Raw genomic sequence first — 23,862 nt, forward strand, 5'->3', positions numbered from 1 at the left:
TGGTGACTTGTGTTCTAATTTTTATTGAGATATGTACTTACCTAGAACTTTACTTCTAGGCCCAGACTAATTGCTTTTTGGTTCCGGGGCTGGGCTAATCTGTGAGAATATTTTAGATTAGTGCAATTGAATAATATTCTAAGCTGAAGGAATAAGAATAATATTTATATTACGAATTTTGTGCAGTGTGGTGAGAGCAATGCTGTGTATTTCCACTGAAGGATGAAATTTGACTATCATTTCCCAAGGATTTCACAATGTGCATTAACCTAGCTAAATAATTCTTTTAGGGTTACATATTAAATGTAATTTTAAATAGTCTTATATTCCAGAAGTTTATTAAATTATAGAATCAATTATCTTCTTTTTATTGAATGAATTAATGAGACCTGTTTCTGCCCTTTTCTCCTTAGTTTTTGTATTTTTTGATTTGACTGTAGATGATCAGTCAGTTTATCCTAAGGAATTAAGAGATGAATACATCATGTCAAAAACTCTTGGAAGGTAATTTTTTTTTTTTCATATCAAAATTATACTTTATTTATATTTTACTAAAACGTTTATCATTGGTTAGCTTTTGGTTCCTGGTTTTAAAACATTCATTATCTAGTCATAAAATATCAGTAGGACATTACTTGTGATAGCCATATTATTGATTTATTTGATAATGGTCAGTGGGAATTAATGAATTTTTCCTTATAAATTTTATCTTAACAATTTTTTTAGCAGCTTTATTGAGATATAATTTATATACCACACAATTCCCCATTTAAGCTGTACAATTCTATGGTTTTAGTATATTCACAGAATTTTGCAACCATTACCACAGTCAATTTTAGAACATTTTTATTACCCCCAAAAGTAACTTTTTACTCATTGCACCCCCTTCCCTTAGCCCCTGGCAACCATGACTCTCCTTGCTGTCTCTGTGGATTTGCCCATTTTGAACTTTTCATATAAATGAAGTCATTCAATATGTGGTCTTTTATAGTTTCTTTCACTTAGCATGTTTTCAAGGTTCATTCATGTAGCAATTATTAGTACTTTATTTCTTTATATTGCCAAATAATGTTCCATTATATTAAATGTGCCACGTTTTGTTTATCATGATATCTATCAGTTGGTAGACATTTGAATTATTTCCACTATTTGGCTGTTATGAATAATGCTTCTGTGAACGTTCATGTTCAGGTTTTTGTGTTGACATATGTTTTCATAACTCTTTGTTATATACTTAGGATTGCAATTGCTGGATCATATGGTAACTTTATGTTTATCATTTGGAGGTACTGCCAGACTGTTTTCCAAAGTGGTTGTACCATTTTACTATCCTACCAGTGATGTATAAGAGTTTCTATTTCTCCATGTCTTCAGCAGCACTTGTTATTTTTCTTTTTTATTATAATCATTCTAGTGGGTATGAAGTAGTATCTCATTGTGGTTTTGATTTGCATTTTCTTGATGACTACTAATGTCTAGCATCTTTATACTTACTGGACATTTGTATATCTTCTTAGGAAAAATGTCTTTAAAACTTTTGCCTATTTTTAAAATTAGTTTGTGTTTTTATTATTGAGTTGCAAGAGTTCCTTATGTATTCTAGATACAAGTCCCTTATCTGATATGTGATTTTACAAATATTTTCTCCCATTCTGTGGGTTGTCTTTTTCCTTTCTTAATGGTGTCCTTTGAAGTGTGCAAGTTTTTAATTTTGATGGAATCCAATTTATTTTTTCTCTTTTTTGCTTGTGCTTTTATTGTCATATCTAAAAATCCATTGGTGAATCCAGGGTCATGAAGATTTACCCATTTTCTTTTAAGAGTTTTATAGTTTTAGCTCTTACATTTAGGTCTTTGACTCATTTTGAGTTAATTTTTTTTTTTTTGTATATGGTGTGAGGTCAGAACACAGCTTCATCCTTTTCCATGTGGATACTCAGTTGTCCTAGCACCATTTGTTTGACTATTCTTTCAACACTGAATGGACTTGGCACCCTTGTCAAAAATTAATTAACTATAAAGTGAGGGTTTAATTCTGGCCTCTCAATGCCATGCCATTCAGTTGGTCTCTGTGTCTGTCCTTATGCTAATACCACACTGTCTTGATTATTGTAGCTTTATAATTTTATAATTGGAAAGTCTGAGTTCTTTAACTTTATTCATCTTTTTAAAGATTGTTTTGGCTATTCTGCATCCCTTGAATACTTTTCTCAAGAGTTTTTTTTTTTTTTTTTAATTGTGCTTTAAGTGAAAGTTTACAATTCAAGTTAGTCTCTCATAAAAAAATTTATACATACATTGTTATGTGACCCTAGTTGCTCTTCCTATCTGTGACAGCACATTTCTCCTTTCTACCCTGAATTTCCCGTGTCCATTCAACCATCTCCTGACCTTCTCTGCCTTCTCATCTCTCCTCCAGACAGGAGCTGCCCATTTAGTCTCATGTATCTGCTTGAGCTAAGAAGCACACTCTTCACGAGCATCATTTTATGTTTCATAGTCCAGGCTAATCTTTGTCTGAAGAGTTGGCCTCGGGAATGGTTTTAGTTTTGGGCTAACAGAGAGTCCTGGGGCCATGTCTTCCAGGGTCCCTCCTGTCTCAATCAAACCATGAAGTCTAGTCTTTTTACTAGAATTTGAGTTCTGCACCCCACTTTTCTCCTGCTCTGTCAGGAACTGTCTGTTGTATTCCCTGTCACGGCGGTCATTGGTGGTCGCTGGGCACCATCTAGTTCTTCTGGTCTCAGGCTGATGAAGTCTCTGGTTTATGTGGCCCTTTTGTCTCTTGGGCTAATACTTTCCTTATGTCTTCGGTGTTCTTCATTCTCCTTTGCTCCAGGTGGGTTGGGACCAATTGATGCATCTTAGATAGCTGCTCACTAGCTTTTAATTCCCCAGATGCCACTCACCAAAGTGGGATGCAGAACTTTTTCTTAATAAACTTTATTATGCCAGTTGACCTAGATGTCCCCTGAAAGCATGGTCCCCAGACCCCCACTTCTGCTACTCTGTCCCTCTACGTGTTTGGTTGTATTCAGGAAACTTCTTAGGTTTGGTTTAGTCCAGTTGTGCTGACTTCCCCTATAGTGTGTATTGTCCTTCTCTTCACCTAAGATAATTCAGTAGTTATTTTTTGAGGAATTTCTACAACTGGAAACATGGCAAGTGGGATAATGTCTTGGTGTATATGTACTTGAGGCCACTATGCCTTTGCGAGAGTCCGCAGTTCTTACCCTAGGGTCTGCTTGCTGTATTCCTCATTGTTGCAGGTTCTGCTCACAGGTCATCCTGCTTTGAAATCTTTCCTGACCCCCATTCTTCTACCCTTCCTACCATAAGGGTAAGTTGTTTCTCCCCCCATGCTCCTGTAGAATCAGGCACTTGTCTTGGTTACAGCCCTGATGTTCGGTTATAATAGTTGGTTACTTAGTCTCCCTCACTACACTGAATACATTTTAACATCAATAATTTTTTTTGATTAAGTTCGTCAAGTTCTGTAGTCCAGTGCTTCAGGATTGTCCAAGAACTATTTTCCTCCAAATCTGGGAGAACCAGATCACCAGAAGGAAGTGTGGGAACTATCAGTTATGAGTGGCGAAACCTGCTGGTTGATTGTAAACTCTTATCAGTTGGGATAATGTTAATTGCCATAGCAAAGCCCCACATTTCAACAGCATAACCACAAAATGTGGGTGTTCCTGGTGAAGGGCAGCTTTCTTCTCTGTAGTGATTTAGAGTCTCAGGCTTCTTCCATCTGTGGCCCTGCTGTCCCTTGGCTTCAGAGTCTTCTGATTCTACTGGATGTTAGAGAATGTGGAGAAAACTTCTGGAAAACTCCATCCCTGATGTAGTCATATTCCTTCCACTTGTATTTCATTGGCCAGAAGTAGTCACATGACTATTTCTGGTGTCATTGAGGGGCTGAGAAATGTAGTTGCTGGATGGGCACACACCTTCCATATTGTGGAAGGAACGCAGTAATTTTTAGACATCTGGCCCTCTTTGTCCATGTATCCAGTTACCCTTTTCTATCCCCACCTCCTGTAGCACTGATATATTAACTAAAAACGTAGTGGAATATGGGCCTACAGGTTTAGCATTATTCCACCAGCCTTGCTGAGTGTATTAGTATCCCTTGCTATAGTATTGCCACAAACTTCATGGCTTAAAACAATGTATGTATTATCTCCCAATTTCTGTGGGTAAGGAATCCAGGCATGACTTAATCTGGGTCCTCTCTAAGCCTGCAATCAACGTGTCAGCTAGGACTGGGTTCTCATCTGAGGTTTGACTGGGAAGGATCCACTTCCAAGCTCAGGTGGTTGTTGGCAGCATTGAATTCCATGTCAGCTGCTGGCCAGAGACTGCCCTCAGCTCCTTGCCACATGGCTTTCTCTGCAGGGCAGCCCACAACATGGCAGCTTGCTTCTTCAAAGCCAGCAAAGGGGAGACAGATGTTACAGTCTTATGTAACATCATCAAGGAAGTGATATCCTGTTACCTTTGCCTTATTCTGTTTGCTAGAAGCAAGTCACAGGGTCCTGCCTGCACTCAGGGAAAGGGGATCACACAAGGGCATGAACACAGGAGGCTACCTTAGAATCTGTCCGCCCAACTGACTGAACTGGCTAAAGAGCTAAGCTTTTGTGGGGGAACAAGAGGTGAGCAGGAGCCCCAGTGGCGCAGTGGTTAAATGCTTGGCTGCTAATCGAAAGATCAGCAGTTCGAACCCACCAGCTGCTCCACGGGAGAAAGATGTGGTAGTCTACTTCTGTAAAGATTTACAGCCTTGGAAACCCTGTGCGGTAGTTCTACTCTGTCCTATAGGGTTGCTATGATCAGAACTGACTGAATGGCAATGGGTTAAAAGTGAGCAGAGGTGAAAAGGAGATGGGGCAGAGGACAATATAAAACTTGTTGTTGTTGTTAGTTTCTGCCAAGTTGATTCCAACTCATGGCCACCCCATGTGTTCAGAGTAGAACTGCTCCTTAGAGTTTTCAAGGCTGTGACCTTTCAGAGGCAGATCACCAGACCTGTCTTCCGAGGTGCCTCTGGGTAGATTCAGCCCGCCGACCTTTCAGCTAGTAGTTGAGTGCTTAACCATTTGTGCCACTCAGGGGCTAACCTAAACTTACCTGAAACATAGTTAGAATCTTTTCCACAAGTTTATATTCGGTTGCTGATACATTGTTCAGGACAAAGGCTGAGCCTGAAAGCAGACTTTTTCCACTTAAAAAGCCTCATCTTCCCATCTTGTTCTGTACTGTGTATTAGTACTGTAACTTTTTAATACAGAGTCTGCACATGATGGGTCCTCAGTAATTATTTATTAAACAAACAATGCTGAGATACTCATCTAGTTCCCCTGATAGCTACTGCGCATTCCAGTCTCATGTTTTCGTTATTATTTGTTGAATTAACGAAAGAAAGAAAAGGAGAGGAAAAGAAATTCCCAATCAACCCATCTGGAGGTCAGTGGATTACATCCCAAATCCCAAAATCACCATTCAGTTTTGTTGCCAGGACAATTTCTGCATACTGGGTAGTGGCTGCCTGAAGACTTAGATTGAGACAGTCTTGGCTAACCTGGAGTAAGATCACTGGGATGGATTAGTAATGTCTGCCATGGGTAAGGAGATGGTCAGCACCCATGGCATGAACTTGTCCAGCTTGAAGATTCCCGATGTACCTCATATCTATCAGGAGTGGTCTTTGTTCAACAAACGTTGATTATCTGCTGTGTTCTAGGCTCTATGCTGAGTGCTGAAAAATGTGATCTTTTGTTTCTTCTGGGCATTATTTTGGTGCTTCCAAGCTGTGTTTTTACTACATTTTCTCCACTGTTGAGAGTTTATGCCATCTTGAGAACTGGAGGCTTTATAGATGAAACTAACAATTGTATATAACCTAGGGCAAAATTCTCAAAGTTTATTTGGTCTCAGGATCCCTTCCAAAAAATTCAAACCAAACCCGCTGCTGTCCAGTTGATTCTGACTCATAGTGACCCTATAGGACAGAGTAGAACTGCCCTGTAGGGTTTCCAAGGAGTGCCTGTAGATTCGAACTGCTGACCTTTTGGTCAGCAGCCGTAACTCTTAGCCACTACGCCACCAGGGTTTCCCGGGACCCCTTACACCCTTAAAAATCATTAAGGACTCCAAAGGGCTTTTCTAATTTTTGGATTTTGGTGAAATTATATACAGGCAAAAATAAACCACTTCAACAATTTCTGTATGTACAATTCAGTGACATTGATTATATTCAAGTTGTGCTACCATTCTTGCTATACTTTGCCAAATTATTCCAGCACCATTATCTTGAACTCACTGCCCCTTAAGCTTTCTACCCAAACTTTCCAGTTGCCCTTGTCAGTTTGATCTCACATAGATAATTCTTTAAAAGAGCACAATGCTCAAAGCAGATGTTACCTTACTGGTTAAGATAAGCTATTTTTTGGTTTGAAGGAGACTTCAGGGAATAATTTTGGTTTAACATTTAAAGTTTAAAGATTATTTCAGGCAGTAGTTTTGGGGTTTCATCAGCCTCAATGGCTCCAGAAAGTCTGCATTCCATTGAGATTTTGAAATTCTCTTCCTCATTTTTCTCCCTTTTGATCAGGATTTTCCTATAGAATCTTTGATCAAAATGTTCAGTAATGGTAGCAAAGGGCTTTTCTTTATGTGGCTTAAATCCATGGATATTTACTGCATTAGAAATTTTTGTAATATTTGTTCTTTAAAAACTAAACTCACTACTTTTTAAGAGAAATAATATTTTTAATGAAAAATAATTATTTTCCCCAAAATAAAGATTAATGAAAAGAGAGTCATTGTCTTATGTTTGTGCAAATCCCTTTGATACTGGCTTAATAGAAATAGCTGGATTCTGATATCTGTTTCTTCATTCAGTCTGCTGTGAACCACATGCCATGTAGCCTCTGGAAAATTCCACTGTGAGCTCATGAGAGAATGAGGATAGAAAAGGCAAATAATGTCTTAGTATTGTTTGAAACATAGTTTTTTCTTTGTGGACCCCTGAAAGGGTCTTTGGATCCTCTAGGAGTTTCCCTGATCATAGTTTGAGAACCATTTCCTTAGGGAAAGTATTCAAGACACTGTTACCACATCACACAGTGTCCTTTACCATTACTCTCTCCATGTGTGAGGAAAAATGGCGACCAAGAGCCCCAGCTTCATAGCAGAAAGAACTGTTCTTTCCCAACATCAGCATTTGATTCCAAACCAAACCTGCTACCGATGAGTCAATTCTGACTCATAGTGACCCTATAGGACAGAGTAGAGCTGCCCCATAGGGTTTCCAGGGAGCGCCTGGTGGATTTGAACCGCCAACCTTTTTGGTTAGCAGTCGTAGCTCTTAACCACTGCACCACCAGGGTTTCCAAGGGTAACCCTAATTGGCCCAATTTTGGTCGTGTTATCAACCCTATAAAAGGAGCTCTGGTGGCATAGTGGTTAAGCACTTGGCTGCTAACTGAAAGGTTGGTGGTTTGAACCCACCAGCTGCTCCATGGGAGAAAGATGTGACAGTCTACTTTTGTAAAGATTATAGCCTTGGAAACCCTATGGGGCAATTCTGCCAGCTTCTATAGTGTTGCATTAACTCGATGACAGTGGGTTTGGTTTTGGTTTATCAACCCCATGGCACTAGGAGTGGGGGTTGTACCATAGTAGACACTCCACTAGAGCTACATGGAGTTGGAGGATTTCCCAGACAAAAGGTGACTGTTTTCCAGAAGAAAGAGAAGGTGTTTTGAGCAGATTTAAAAAAACAGTAGTTACAGCAACAATGTTCATTGCAGCACTATTCACAATAGCCAAAAGATGGAAATAGCCTCAATGTCCGCCAAGGATTGAATGGATAAATAAAATGTGGTACATACATGTAATGGAATATTATTCAGCCATAAAGAGAAGAAGTCCTGATTCATGCTACCACATGGATGAACCTTGAAAACATTATGCTGAGTGAAATACGTCAGTCACAAAAGGACAAATATTGTGTGATCCTATTTATATGAAATATCTAGAATAGACAGTCGTATAGAGATTAATGTTTATTAGTGGTTACCAGGGACGAGTGGGAGGGAGGGAGAAAGGGGGACTCATTACTTAGGGGACAGTGAGCTGTTGAGGATGATGGAAAAATTTATAAACAGATAATGGTGATGGTTGAACAACATGACAGACATAATTAATGTCACTGAATTGTCCATGTGAAAAATGTTGAAATGAAAAATGTTTTGTTACATACATATTTATCACAGCTGAAAAAAAAAGAGTTATAACAGTTGACTTCTGGCAGATAATGAATGGTTGAGACTCTAGTGGTTATTACCTTGGGCTGACTGTGCTTTGGAAAACGGGGCTCATTTAGGGTTAACTTGTGCTGGTTAGTAACCTAGGTAGTATTCCTACCCCATTAGTAGTGTCCCAATAAATTGCAAATCTGTGTAAGAGTTTGCTCCAAGCAGGTTACTTCTGTAGTACTATTTTTTTGTATGATACTAATACATTTATTAAAAGTTTTCATTTTTGTCTTGATACTTGGTTTTCAAATATGCATATTTATAGACTGGGTGATTAGGTTATTTGAATTTTCTTTTCATATGCATATTTTGTGTTTTTTAGACAGATTTTTAAAATTTTGGTAAATATATATGTACACACACACATATATAAAACAAAACATTTGCCATATCAACATTTTTTACATGTACAATTCAATGACATTAATTATGTTCATCATCTTGAGAACTATCATCTGTAATACTTTTGTTTTCTTATGTATTGTGATTTTATTTGGGGTGTAATTCATGGAATCTACTGCTTATGAGTTTCCTTTGAAGACGGAATAAGGAAAGAGAAGTGTATCAATAAATGTAATTGATTTGCAGTTTCTGTTTCCTGCTATTTGTTTCGGAGATTCATTTTTGACCAGGGAAGACCCTATTCTATTTGATCTGTCTCTGACCTCTAGGACACCGTATTTTTACACAAATAATGCGCGTTATATGTTTTTGCCAACTGTGCAGCCCTCCTTGCTGTTTTTGTGAGCAAGCTCTGCTGTGCTTTATGTGTGTGGGTGTGCTATTTTCATGGGCACATTATTTCTGAAAAAATACGGTAAGCTTCTCTTTCATTAGTTCTTAGTGTCTTTCTGAGAATTTCACAATCTGGAGTGACAGTAAGACTTAAGTTTGTGTCACTCAGCTTAAAAAGTAGACTTTGGAGCTGATATAGTGTTGTTGAAATTTAATGTTGATGAGGTTTCACTGTGTTCTCGGAAAAGAGAGACAGTGGAAGGGTTGTTATATGGACTGTTTAGCTTGTAATAGTTGAGGCAGGCTCAAGAGTGGTGATTCTGGTGATTAAAAATATGCTGACAATCACTGTTTTTCACTATAGTGGTGCCTGTGGAGAGGTGAAGCTCGCTTTTGAGAGGAAAACATGTAAGAAAGTAGCTATAAAGATCATCAGCAAAAGGAAATTTGCTATTGGCTCTGCGAGAGATGCAGTAAGTAACCTGTGTTTGTAACTGCTCAGCTCAGCTATTTAGCTATTCTTGACACTTCTTTTCTTTTTTCCCATACAAAAATTTATACATACATTGCTCTCCCCGTACTGTGACAGCACACTCCTCCTTTCCACTCCTGATTCCCCATGTCCATCCAACCGGCTCCTAACCCTCTCTGCCTTCCCATCTCACTTCCGGACAGAAGCTGCCCATTTAGTCTCTTGTATCTACTTGAGCTAAGATGCACACTCCTCACGAGTATCACTTTATGTCCCACAGTCCAGTCCAATCCCTGTCTGAAGAGTTGGCCTCGGAAATTGTTTTAGTTCTGGGCTGATAGAGAATCCAGGGGCCATGCTTTCTGGGGTACCTCCAGTCTCAGTCTTGACACTTCTTAACTTCCCAAAATAACCTTAGAGTGGTGATTTTCAATCTCAGGAAAAACTTACTGCTCAGATATATGAATTTGTGAGTATCATAGAATATTTAAAAATTTTTAATATCTTCAACTAATCTGGAAACTTTTACTTATAGATTATTTGTTTCCAAAAATATTGGGTTGTACTTAACGATGTACATAGCAGAAAGTTGATTTTTTCCTTCTGAGTTCAAAGTTGTTATAAGACTGTTTTTACAACGAATGAAAGGAAATTAGGGAAAAAAAAATTGAGCCATGATCCCACCACTGTAACCTGACAGCTGTTTTCAGTTTTCCCTTTCCTTCTAGTCTTTGTTCATATGAATTCGTGTTTTCAGATGGTTGGAATCATATCGTATATACAGTTTTCTATTTTGCTGTTCCACATATGCATTATATTATAAGCTCTTTCCTAATATATTCTTTTTAATGGTTGGGTCTCCATTTCCTCAACTTCATTTGTCATAATTTATTCAACTGTTTCGATGGCTGATCATTTAGGTAATTACCAATTCTTTGCTCTGCTGGGTATTGTGGCAATGCATATCTTAGTGTTTATGGGTTTTTTCATTTTAATTGAAAATTATTTTAAATTATTTAAATTATTTTAAATTATTTATTTTTTATATAGTAGACATTCATTTTATTATATTTTTCTGTAGTCCACATTTACTGGGTAGGTGAAACAGCCAAATGTTTTGGTCTTTTCACACATGAGCCAACCGAGTAATGTAAAACGCAGTCCCTAATCACATTTTTCTTTGTGGCCAGCTGTTTCTGGCTATTATACTTCAACATTCTTTAAAGATCAATTTTTTTTCCCCCTAGACAATGCCATTCTCACGAGGCAAGAGGAATTTGCTTTCTGTGTTCACTTTGTTATAGCTTTTTCCTCTGTGATTTTGGATATGTTTCCCATTTTGGGGGAAGAAAATACCTAGCAGATTCTTAATGACTTGGAAGAAAATTTTCCTTTTTAATTTCATTCTGCAAATCATACTGGACTCTTTTAGACCTCTCTATCATCAGAGTACACCCTGACTTGGTAATGAGTTTAACGGCTTACAGGAAGAGGCAGGCTTTTAAAATTAAACATCTGGGTTTCTGAGCCAAAATCCTTTTTTACATAAATATGTAATTCTATATCCTCTTTGCTTGTGGAGGGTGTAGCCCAGGAGGTTGAGTTACTCGATTCATCCTTTTGGAATTGTAGTGGAGAACAGCTTCAGTACTCTGAAACATTCTCTCCTTGGAAGAATCTGGTAGGTATTTTCTTCCCTCCAAAATGGGAGTAAATATGTTAGCCTGCAGCTGAAGTTGGAACCTGTGCCTGCTCTGTTGTTGGAAATCTGACTTGACATTTTCTTCATGCATCTTAATTAAATACCTTCTTGTCCATATTTTTTGTTTGTCTTACATTTTTATGAATGTAAACAGTTCTACAGCTAATGAGACAACTAGAGCTTACCAGTTTTGCATGAAAACATTGGAAACAGATTTGTTTCTGGTAATAGAACTGGGGCAAGTGACTTCCTTTCTCCGAGCCTCAGTTGCCCCACATATAAAATGGGGATAATTATAGAACCCAGTTCACTTGGGGATTGTGAGGCCTGAATGAGATGATCCTTGCGAATGAAAAAGTTGGCACAGGGCCTGGCATGTAATGTTAGTACCATTTATTGAATACTTAACTGTTTGCCAAGCCCTTTGCATAGTGTTTTTAGGTGAGTTATTTAATTCATTACCCTCTCTGGGTCTCTAAACTTAACTGTAAATATTTTAAAAATATTGGCTATTATTATTACTAATAAACTCTAATTTTATTTATCAAAGGATCCAGCTCTCAATGTTGAAACAGAAATAGAAATTCTGAAAAAGCTAAATCATGTAAGTATTGCTGTAAAATATGAGTCATTTTGAAAATCAGTTTCAAAACAGGCTTTCCCCGGTTTATGAATGTCCTACCTGTAGTTATGAACCATCCTCCCTAAAGCCTATTATATTACAAATTCAAGGTACATACAGTGGTTCATAATAACAAATGGTTGCTACTTTGCTACATGCATCGAAACATTGTTATTACTGTATTATTATGTTACAGATGTTTTAGTGTATCTGGAAGTGTTTCTTTCATGTTTTTTATGCATATAGTAAGATAGACATTTGACTAACTGACATTAGATATGAACCATACCTAACTGTGCCAACTTACGTACAAAGTCTACTTAAAGACAGATTTAGGAATGGAACTCGTTCATAATCTGGTGACTGCTTCTACATGAGAAGAGCCCAAAGCTTTTCAGTATAATAAAGCCAGTATTAATCTGGGTTGCTTAATGTGTGTGGGTGGGTGTGTGTGTGTGTGTGTGTGTGTATGTGTGTTTAGCTGTTCCTTAGCTGAGAAGAGCTTTACCTAAAATTTGATCAAACAGTTTTGTTTGGGAAGACAATGCTAATTCTAGTAAATTTGGTTTAATTTTACCTGATGTTTTAGCATCTTTAAATACTTTTTAAGGATGCTGATTTCCACTTTAGTTGGAATAAACCAAATAAATCCAAGGGTATCCAATAAGTATGAGAACTTTCTGTCCTTATATCTGATTTAATGATTTCTGTGACCTTATTGGAGTCCTTGTGTGGCACAAATGGTTAAATGCTTGGCTACTAACTGAAAGGTTGGTGGTTCCAGTCCACTCAGAGGTGCCTTGGAAGAAGGGCCTGGCAATCTACTTCGGAAGTATCACAACCATCGAAAACTATGGAGCACAGTTCTATTCGGACACACATGGGGTTGCCATGAGTGAGAATTGACTCGATGGAAACTGGTTTAGGTTTTTTTGTGTGTGTGGCCTTACTGGGTGTAAATGTTTTTTTGCTGTGCAGTGGCGACCTAGTCTCAATGGAAAGTGTGTCTAACATTAAAACAGTGAGAAAAAACAGCGTCATAGGACTGATTCCATCCCCTTTTTCCTTTTTATTGGTTCTTTTAGTTCCTTCATTAATTCACAGGCACACATGAAACCGTGACCTAGCTAGGTAAGCACTGGAGTTAAACTTGAGATGACACCTCCCGACTGCCCAGATAAGGATTATCTTATTCTAATATTTAACCCCCAAACAACAAAAATAGTTCTCCCTTCTCTTACCTCCTCAAACTGCCAATTAACAAATAGAAACTAATAAAATTTTTGCCAGTGGCACAAGAATTCAACAGGCTCCTTTAGAACTCAGTGGGTAGAACCTAAAACCCGTGAGAATCTGAATGACTGACTTTCCTGCTTGACTTTCTTCTAATTCCCTTGTGAACTTTCTTTTTCCAAGGGACCTGGAGTCTCTCCTTAAAGAGTGGTGGTGTTATATCCAATCTACCCCTAAGATAAAAACTTAGAATTTCCAGAGAATTTTCGCTGATGTCACAGAATCTCCAAACATAACATTTATATAAATACAATGTCCACTGCAATAGAGAGGAATTTGGAACCCTAAAAAAGTTTCCTGGAGATAGTTCTTAGTAATTTATAAGGGCACGTGGTGCCCTTGGGAATTAAATGTGGGCTCATGGATGTGTTTTGATGTTTGAGGATAGTGATTAGAGCCCAGTGGCCAGGAACCTGGCCTTTGGAGTTGAACATTGATTTGGTCAGTTATCAAACACCCATGGCACTGGGCTGTTTCTAGTCCTGGGCATTGATGAGCACAGATAGACTTGACACCCCGCCTCCTATGTAGCTTCAGTCTAGTGGGGATACAGACAGGCTTCCCATCCCATCTCCTGGCCCTGACATTCTGGTAAGGTCATTTCATTTTTCAGAGCCTCTGTTTCCTAATCTGTAAAATGGAGACAATAAGGGTACTTGTACTTTACACGGTCAGTGCGAGGATTCTGTGAGACATGCTTTTAAAGCTTTCAGCACAGAGAACATGTTTGGTAAATGTGTAATTCCCTGAATTCTCTTCCCTCTCTGACCTAAGTGGAGGATCTGGGTTAGTGGCTTCTGGTTCCTGGCAGAGGATATTTTCCGTTGTGATAGCCCCATTCAGTAACCCTAGAGATAGCAGAGATGAGAAGAGATAGCTCACCATGCCAGCCTCAGACTTTTGAGGACTCCTTCTGGGAGCTGGCACTGCTCATTATGAAGCCAAGCAGAACCAAACAGCTCCCTTTCTTTCTGCTTCTTTTATTTCCTCTGTTCCTTTTCCATGTGTACCTTCTCTTCAAAAAAAATTTTTCAAGATAGCACATGTATGTAATTTAAAGAGTCAAATAGTGCTAAAAGATTTATTACACAAACTAGCAGCTGTTTATCCCCCCAATCATCCTCCCCACAAACATTTAAAACTCCTTTAGCTATTTTTTTAGAATTTATTTCCATATAAACTATTGTCTCTGGATTTACCGATTTTAGGTAGTCTCTTGCCTTCCTGTTACGATATATGAGGATTTTAGCTCTCTTACCCTATGTATTTCTTTTCTAATTTTCTTAACGTAATACTACAATGCATATTCGGTGTTTTCATTATTGTGCCAAGAAAAATTGTTCACTGCAGAGCGGAGTAGTGTACTATGATCATAGGTTAAGGAGGCATGGAACCAGTTTGTTCTCAGCCTGGCCACCACAGCCATGTGTTCCATGACTACAATGAGGCTAGCACAGAATTTTACCCTCAGTAAGCAGTGCGGCTGTTGTTATTGTTGCCATTAATCCTGCAGCATATGAGTATCTCCTGTGTGCAGTCACTATGCTGGGTGTTGGGCCTAGAAAGATCAGTAAGACTTGAGTCATCTCGTGCAGTGCCTGGTGGGAAAGGATACCTGTGGTGCGTGTTAGTTTCTTTTCTCTGCCCTCTTGGATCTCAGAGTCTGGCTGGGACATAGATCCTAAGGTACAGTGTTGATTGACAGACATCAGAACCTTTGTAGGGAGAGCAGACACACTCTGAGGGGATGTTTGAGCATGGGCCTGGGGCGTGAGGCCAAGTGTGCTTACAGGGCTGGCCACTAGGTAGGAGGGTAGCATGAGCAAAGGTGTGGCACTGGGAAAGAGTGCAGGGATTCTGAGGTGGGCAGCGTTTTGTGGTCTGGACAGGAGGATACATGGGACCAGGAGCAGTAGGTGAGGTTGATGTGGAGGTGGTGGGTGGAAGGCAGGATGAGGCTGGAGTTGGGAATAGGGGACAGGCTCATGAAGGGCATGGTGAACCCTGCTGAGAAGTTGGATTTTAGCTTCTGGGCAGCAAGGAGCCAAAGGTCTTATTTCTGGTCTTCTTCCTTCTCTCCCTACTTCCCTCTCTTCCTTCAAACATTTACAAATTATATGATATGTGACATATATAAAATAATTTATGATAAGTATATATTATATGAGGAGCCCTGGTGGCAGAGTAGTTGAGTGCTTCGCTGTTAATTGAAAGGTCGGCTGTTAACTGAAAGGTCAGCAGTTTGAACCCACCAGCTGCTCCATGGAAGAAAGATGTGGCGGTCTGCTTCAGTAAAGATTTACAGCCTTGGAAACCCTATGGGACAGTTCTACTGTGTCCTGTAGGGTCACTATGAGTCAGAATTGACTTGACAGCGACAGGGTTTTTGTTTTATTATGTATTAAAAGGAGCTCTGGTGGTGCAATTGTTACACGCTCACCTGTAAACAAAAGGTTGGCAGTTCGAACCCACCCAGTGGCTCTGCGGGAGAAACACATGGCCATCTGCTCCGTTAAAAATGGCAGCCTAGAAAACTATGGGGCAGTGTTGCTCTGACGCATAGGATCTCTAGGAGTTGGAATCGACTTGACAGCACACAGTAACAACATATGTTTTAAAGTAAACTAATAAAACGAACATCTTTGAACTCACCGTCCAACTTAAATGAAAGCCTGACCATACAGTTGAAGCCACCTGCGTGCTTCTCCCACTCGTACCTGTTGCCTCTCCCCAGCAGGAACCCCATTATCCTGAATGTTGTGTTCATCCTTCCTATGCTTATTTAAAAAAACCACATATGTGTGTGTCTCAGTCATCTAGTGCGGCTCCAACAGAAATACCACAAGTGGATAGCTTTACCAAAAAGAAGTTTATTCTCTCACAGTCCAGTAGGCTACAAGTCCAAATTCAGGGCATCAGCTCCAGGAGAAGGCTTTCTGTCTCTGTCGGCTCTGGAGAAAGGCTCTTGTGATGCATTAGTCTTTCCTTGGTCTGGGAGCTTCTCTGCGCAGGAACCTCAGGTCCAAAGGGCGTGCTCTGCTCCTGGCACTGCTTTCTTGGTGTTATGAGGTTCCCATGTGTCTCTGCTCACTTCTCTCTTTTATATCTCAGAAGAGATTGCATTAAGACACTTTGTAATCTTGTCAACCTCATCAGTATAACCTCATCACAGTGACAGAATTTACAACACATAAGGAGATCACATATCTCATCATAGTGATAGAGTTTACAACACATAAGGAAATCACATGAGATAACACAATCATACAATACTGGGAACCATGACCTAGCCAAGTTGCTACACACATTTTTGGGGGGAGAGAATTCAATCCATGACAGTGTGCATCCCCGAACAGTATAGTGTTTGATTGCTTGTTTCTGAGCCTTATGAAAATGGTATCCTACTCAATGAAGTCTTTGTAACTCGCCTTTTCCACTCAGCATTATGTTTCCAGGATCCATCAGTGTTAGGGGGGCAGTGATATGCTGATTTACTGCTTTATAACAGTTCATCATGGGAAAGAAGGTACCACGTGGAGGATCTTAATCAGAGCAGTGGGTGTGATGGAATTTGTTTTGTAGGAAGATGACTGGCAAGTTTTGCCACCCTTTTAAATGTTGCTGTTACGTGTGTCGAGTCAGTTACAGCTCCTAGCGACCCCATGTGACAGAGTAGAACTGCCCCATACTGTTTTCTTGGCTGTAATCTTTATGGAAGAATATCGCCAAGTCTTTCTCCTGCGGAGCTGCTGGTTGAGTTTGAACCTCCAACCTTTTAGTTCACAGCTGAGCACTTAACCATTTGCACCACCAGGACTATTTCTTTTAAATGTAAAACCTGAAAATCTTGCAGCTCTCTTCCCCTTCAGTTCTGATTTAACCACAGTTCCCTTTTCTGCTGGGTTGTGTGTCTCTAGTGTAATCACCAAATCACCCGTCTGTCAGTGGAGGCTGTGTGTTGCTATGATGCTGGATAGGTTTCAGCAGAGCTTCCAGATGAAGACAGACTAGGAAGAAAGACCTGGCAGTCTACCTCCAGAAATCAGCCACTGAAAACCATATGGATCACAATGGTCCAGTCATGGGGATGGTACAGAAACAGGCAGCATTTTGTTCCATTGTCATTGGAGTCACTGTGATTCAGAGGCTGACTCAACAGCAGCTAACATCCACCACCACTACCACTGACTTTGTCTGTTCTTTATATTGTGAAAACAATAGAAGTGCTTTCTAGGTATAAAATCATAATAATAAATATGCATTTCAAACTGTACAGTCCTGCTCTCCTTTACCCACAAGATTCTGCTATGCCCCTCATGTTGATCAGAGGTTGCAAATTGTCAGCAATAGGGGTGTGTGTGTGTGTGTGTGTGTGTGTGTGTGTGTGTGTGTGTGAGAGAGAGAGAGAGAGAGACTCCCCCCTCACACACACACAGGTGTGCTTTGAGTTCTTACGAAATTAGAATTTCCCTCTTCCCTTAAAAAATGGAAGGATCTTGTCACATGGGTCCCCCATTCCCCAGTGGTTCCAGTTGCCTAGAGCTGAATAGCACCGCTGTCAGGAGGTGTGGCCGAAGTCTCCACCTGGACTGATTTTATTAACTTACTTGTCAGGTTCCTTAGGCTGCCTTTGTGTACCTCTGCTCTTGGGTGTGGGGAGGAGGGCTGGGGAAGAGATTTGGCCTGCCTTCTTGGGTATCATCCCTGTGTATGAAATATAAGCTGGTTCCTTAGAGGGGTGGAGAGTTTCTTGCACATCCTCTCTGAGGAGCCAGCTAGATTCTGTTCTGCCTTCTCCCCTGCATGTAACTTCAAAGTATCCCAAGGCAGGAGGCCACATGCCTGGTCTTGGCCTCCCTGACCCTCTAAGCAGATGTCCCAAGTTCCATGCTGTTGTGGTTTTCCTCTAGGGAGCTTCTGACTACTTTTCCTTTTTCCTTCTCTTTTTTCAGCCTTGCATCATCAAGATTAAAAACTTTTTTGATGCAGAAGATTATTATATTGTTTTGGAATTGTAAGTAGTAAACTTTTAAATTTTCATTTACATTTAAATGCTTTATAAGTCACCAAAGATTCCAGTGCTGACTTGCATTTTTTTCTCCTAAGGGTCCTCAATGTATGTATGTGGTGGTAGTAGGGGCCCACAAAGTGTATGTGTGTCGGGGGGATTAGTAGAAATTCTAAAATCCCTGCAGGGTTTCTAAAGGCAGGTGGCAGAGGGCCTCCTGGCCCTGGGTCTGGAGTCTGAGGCCTGGGTTTGAATCCAGTGGTTAAGAGCTAGGCTGCTAACCAAAAGGTTGGCAGTTCGAATCCACCAGCCAATCCTTGGAAACCCTATGGGGTGGTTCTACTCTGTCCTATAGGATTGCTGTGAGTTGGAATGTACTCAATGGCAATGGATTTTGCTTTGGTTTTTGTAGGAGCCCCGGTGGCACAAATGATTAAGTGCTTGGCTGCTAACTGAAAGGTTGGTGATTCGAACGTTCCTAGCTGCTCTGAGGGAGGAAGATCTAGCGATCTGCTCCTGTAAAGATCACAGCTAAGAAAACTCCATGGGACAGTTCTACTCTGTCACATGGAGTTGCTATGAGTCAAAATCGACTCGACAGCACCTAGCAAAAACAACAAGCTCTTTATCTACCTGCGGGTGAGTTTGCTTCACCTGAGTCTTGTTTTCTTAGTGTTAAATGGGGATATCAATGATACCACCACATGCGGAGTTGTTGTAAGGATTGAATGCACCAAGAAATGGAAAGCCTCTGGCAGAGTACCGGGCACACATAGGTGCTCAGTCATGGGTCAGTAATATTACTCTGAAATACCTGTTCAAGTAGACCTCTCTGCTCGGGATCAAAGTCCCAAGTGGCCTGGTGGCACCTGAGTATCTTCCAATATCTTGTTACTTTACTTTGATGGCCATGGAGTCCTGTCTTATTTGGTGTGACCAGAATACTTTTCTGTCTCATTCTTGGAAGAGGCCTGTCTTGATGGCTGTTCATGCATAAATGTGTTTCTGGGAGTGGCTGTCATGGCAGGAAGGAAATACTTTGCTCCTGGGTGTCAGACGGTGGCTATGCAGGTTGACCATTAAAGATTATTTAGTAAATCACAGCACTAGGAGAGATTGGATGGCTCTCCTGATGCTTAAAGGGAATATCTATTGCTATCAAATAGGAGGTTGTTACCTGACTTGATCTAGTTCACACAGTTTAATAATAATAAAATAACAGTAGCCAGTATTTAAGGAGTCCTGGTGGTGCAGTAGAAGCACTGGTGGCACAGTGGTTAAGCGCCCGACTGCTAATCAAAAGCTTGGTGGCTCGAACTCACCAGCTTCTCCGTGGGAGATAGATGTGGCAGTCTGCTTCTGTAAAGATTATAGCCTTGGAAACCCTGTGGTGCAGTTCTACTCTGTCCTATAGATTCGTTGTGAGAATCGACTTGATGGCAACAGGTTTTTGGTTTGGTGGCACAATGGTTAAGTGCTTGGTTGCTAACCTCAAGTTTGGCAGTTTGAACCCGCCCTGTGTGGTCCCTGTGGGATAAAGACCTGGTGATCTGCTTTCATAAAGAAAACCCTGTGAGGCAGTTCTGCTCTGTCACATGGGGTCTCTATGAGTTGGAATGGACTTGATGGCACCTAACAACAACAGCCGATATTTATTAAGCACTTACTGTGAGCCGCGTACTGCTCTAAGCACTTTACATGGATCATTTAACCTTCACAACAGCCTTACAGCTGGGTTATTATTTTTAGCTCCACTCCCAGAAAAGGAGGGATTGAATGCCCTTGCTGTGCCAGGTGTTTGAGCTACACCAGTTATCTCTTAATTTTTGCAACAACTATCACGGTAGGTGGTATCATCCCTGTGTTAAGAGGCACAAAACAAACAAGCTCAGAGAGGTAAAATAGCTTGCCCAAAGTCACACAGCTGGGAAATGATAGGGTTGGGGTTCAGACCCCAGTTACCTGATTATAAGCGTATGCTTGCACTTCTGCATCAGCCTCAAAATCACCAGGGCTGTGTGATAAGAATACAGGTTCTTTGGCCCCACCACTGATCTACTGAATCAGATTTTTTAAAGCTCCCCAAGTGTCTCCAATGCCCACTGCACACTGCTTCTGTCTTCCCTGATCCTTTGTTTCCTACTGGGACATCTGATTATGGAAGAGGCTTTTTACATCATTGACTTTAAACCTAGGAGTCAAGAGTGAACAAAAATGGCAACTCCGTGCTTCTCTTAATGACTTTGTTGTGTTCATACTATTATCCTCCATCCAAGTGAATTTCCCTCCAGGAATGAATCATTTACTTTGCCTGTGTGTTTCAGGATGGAAGGAGGAGAGCTGTTTGACAGGGTGGTGGGGAACAGACGCCTGAAAGAAGCTACCTGCAAACTCTATTTTTACCAGATGCTCCTGGCTGTACAGGTAGAGAAGCCTTGAGTTCTATTGACAACGTGTTTTCTTTAAGGTGAATTACTCCTTGAGTTAGGCAGAAATTGCATAACTGTGGATTAAAATTCAAAGAGAAGAGAGTCAGTCTGTGTTTGTTGTTCTTTTCTTGGCAAAAAAAATTCTGTTTGATTCAGATGAGAAAGCGGTCACTGTGAAGCTTAAGAGACAGTAAGAAGGGGAATGAAAACAATTAAACACAGGTCGCACATCCCCTCCCTTTAGCTCGGACATGTTTCTGGAGGAACGTTGATCTCTACTTCTGCCTGATCTTTGTAAAAATCCTCTGTAGCTTTCAGGGTGGGAGCTGGGTGGGTATGAGGGTCAGGCTGTCAGCTTGGGGCTGTTGGGACAGATGGGAGGGTATATTAGGTGTTCCCTTCACGTGCAGGGTCCTGCAAACTGCACCAGGTAGGCGGGCAGGGCGTGTGCACTGCCTTCTCATCTCAATTCTGTGAGGGGGTTGGATGAATGAACAGCTGGTGGGACCCTGCTTCAAGGAACGTCACCATTTCTCAAAACAAACAAAAAAATTATTGTGGTGAGTGTATATATAACAAAAAATTTACCATCTCTTTTTTTTTACATACACAGTCCAGTGACATTAATTACTTTCATCATGTTGTACAACCATCATCATTAGAAATCATAAACCAAATTTGGTTGTGGTGATTCCCTGCCAAACTTTCTTCCATTGAACACTCACTCCATGCTTGAAACAGATTGGCAGAAGTACATTGAGTGAGGACTGAGGGAGATTTTCCTGAGGCTGATCCACCTGGGTTTGCCCCCCTCAGGGGCTTTACTAGGTCCATTTCCCAGTGGAAGTTTTCAGAAAGAATTTTTGCACTTGGCCAGAGGGGCATCCAGAGAAGATTGAAACGCATGAACACAGGTTTCATGGTTTAGTGGTGGCTGTCACCTAACCAGTGCTTCACTCTCTTATTGGTTTATTCCCTCCCTGGTGGTGCACTGGTTAAGTGCTCAGCTGCTGACTGAAAGGTCTGTAGTTTGAATCCACCAGCCGCTCCACAGGAGAAAGACGTGACAGTCTGCTTCTGTAAAGATTTACAGCCTTGGAAACCCTATGGGGCAGTTCTACTCTGTGCTGTAGGGTCATCATGAGTCAGAATTGACTGGACAGCGACAGGTTTGGCTTTTTAGTTTTTAAATACTTAACAGTCCTTGGGTGGCACAAGCGGTCTGTGATCAGCTGCTAACCTAAAGGTTATCAGTTTGAACTTACCGAGTGGCACCATGGAAGAAAGGCCTGGCAATCAGCTTCTGTAAAGATTACAACCAAGAAAACCCTATGGAGCAGTGCTACTCTGTAACACACGGGGTTGCCATGAGTTGGAATCAACATGATAGCAAAGGAACTGACTTGACGGCACCTAATAATAATATGATGGCAACGGGTTTTTTTTTTTTTAAAGTACTTAGTAACCAAGAATATTAGGATTAGGACACTGAACTTCTAGGAAATTTGGAAATGGATAGGGTGATGGTTGAACAATATGATGAATATAATTATTGTCACTGAAGAGTACTTACGAAGATTGATATGTCAAATGTTTTGTTACTTAAATATTTACCACAATTTAAAAAAAAAAAAGAACATTAGGATGGATTGGGTGTGCAGATCAGTGAATGTGAGAAAATTTTTTTTTTCTAAAGAAATTTGACATCATACATTGTTTCTTGGTGTATTCTTTGTTATGTGAACACTATTTCACACCATTGAGTTTTCGAGAAAAGTCAGTCTTTGCATCAACGAGTATGTTAACTCTGGGTATTTTACAGATATTTTATAAATATGTGTATTTTACAAATTCCCCTTAAAAATATTATTCTTAGGGCTAGAATAACTAAATATATCATTTTGGTAGAATTTTTATGGTTACTTTAGTATGCTCACAAAATATTTTATGTCACCCATTTACGTTTTTATTAAAATTGACACTTTACGTTTCTGCCAGTGTAGAGGGATATTTATTATCTTGCAAAGTGAAATAAAAAGGCTTATTGTCATAAGTTGCCTTTTTAACTTTTTTTTTCTATTTTAAGATTATCTTGAAAACAAATTTGTCAACAGTAACCCCTTTATCTAAGGAGCTTTGGTGACGCAAATGGTTAAGGGCTCGATTACTAACTGAAAGGTTGGTGGTTTGAACCCACACAGTGGCTCCGTGGAAGAAAGACCAGGCAATCTGCTTCCATAAAGATTATAGCCAAGAAAACCTTATGGGGCAGTTCTACTCTGTCACATGCGGTCGCCATGAGTCACAATCGACTCGACGGCACCTAACAAAAACAACAACCTCATTATCCAGCAGTGTTCTGGGAATTTTGGAAATATGGGTAGGAATAACATGGCTTTCAACTTAGTCCAGCTCTAAGAGGTGTGTGGTGCTGGTTCTTGTCACTGTTTACGTACTACTCGGTAAATCTAAGGGTCGTGCCTCCTTTCTGTATAGTACCTTCATGAAAATGGCATTATACATCGGGACTTAAAGCCAGAGAATGTTCTACTCTCATCGCAGAAAGAGGACTGTCTTATAAAGGTAAGAGATTTAAGTTTTGTATGCTACCACTCCAGCAGATTTCTGTTCGGAAACTGCCTTTTAAATGATCAGATAAATAGTGGGAGCATAACGAGGTTGAGAATCCAACCTTCTCACTTTAGCAATTAATTTTAGAGATCAGGTGGTATTGCTCCAGCCCAGATCCTAATGAGCATTTATTGTGTTCTGCTGTGTACAAGCCACTTTTGCGCTCTGAGGGAGGAAAGAGAAGTCTAGATGGATGAATGAGTTACATCCCCTGCTTTGGTCTAAGGCAGTGCTTCTCAAGTCTGGCTTCATTTTAGAAATCTCCTGTTCAAATTAAAAAAAAAATTGTAACACCCAGGCTACACCTCAGACCACTTAAATCAGAATCGCTGAATGGGGGACCCAAGGAGCCCTGGTGGCACAGTGTTTAAGTGCTTGGCTGCTAAACCAACAGGCTAGCGATTTGAACCCACCCAGCTGCTCCGTGGCAGAAAGACCTGGCAATCTGCTTCCATAAAGGTTATAGCCAAGAAAACCCTGACAGGGCAGTTTGGTCTGTCACATGGGGTCACTGACTTGGAATCAACTCAACAGCACCCAACAAGAACAAAGATGGGACCCAGGTATAAGCAGTTTTTCCAAGCTTTTCAGGTATTCTACTGTGCAGCCATGGTTGAGAACTGCAGGTCTTAGAAGACCTGTG

General features: G+C 40.4%; 1 protein-coding gene across 1 annotated transcript in view; it reads left to right on the forward strand.

Moving 5' to 3' along the window:
• Positions 1-23,862, forward strand: part of CHEK2 (checkpoint kinase 2) — a 49,513-nt gene that overhangs the window by 16,564 nt on the left and 9,087 nt on the right. The window contains exons 5-10 of the mRNA XM_023741780.1: positions 414-504; positions 9,427-9,535; positions 11,787-11,840; positions 18,104-18,165; positions 20,484-20,583; positions 23,085-23,171. Of these exons, the coding sequence (XP_023597548.1) occupies positions 414-504; positions 9,427-9,535; positions 11,787-11,840; positions 18,104-18,165; positions 20,484-20,583; positions 23,085-23,171 (503 nt within the window). The remainder of the gene's footprint in view (positions 1-413; positions 505-9,426; positions 9,536-11,786; positions 11,841-18,103; positions 18,166-20,483; positions 20,584-23,084; positions 23,172-23,862) is intronic.

Source organism: Trichechus manatus, unplaced genomic scaffold (assembly GCF_000243295.1).
Source record: "Trichechus manatus latirostris isolate Lorelei unplaced genomic scaffold, TriManLat1.0 scaffold00190, whole genome shotgun sequence".
In the NCBI taxonomy this organism is placed as follows: domain Eukaryota; kingdom Metazoa; phylum Chordata; class Mammalia; order Sirenia; family Trichechidae; genus Trichechus; species Trichechus manatus.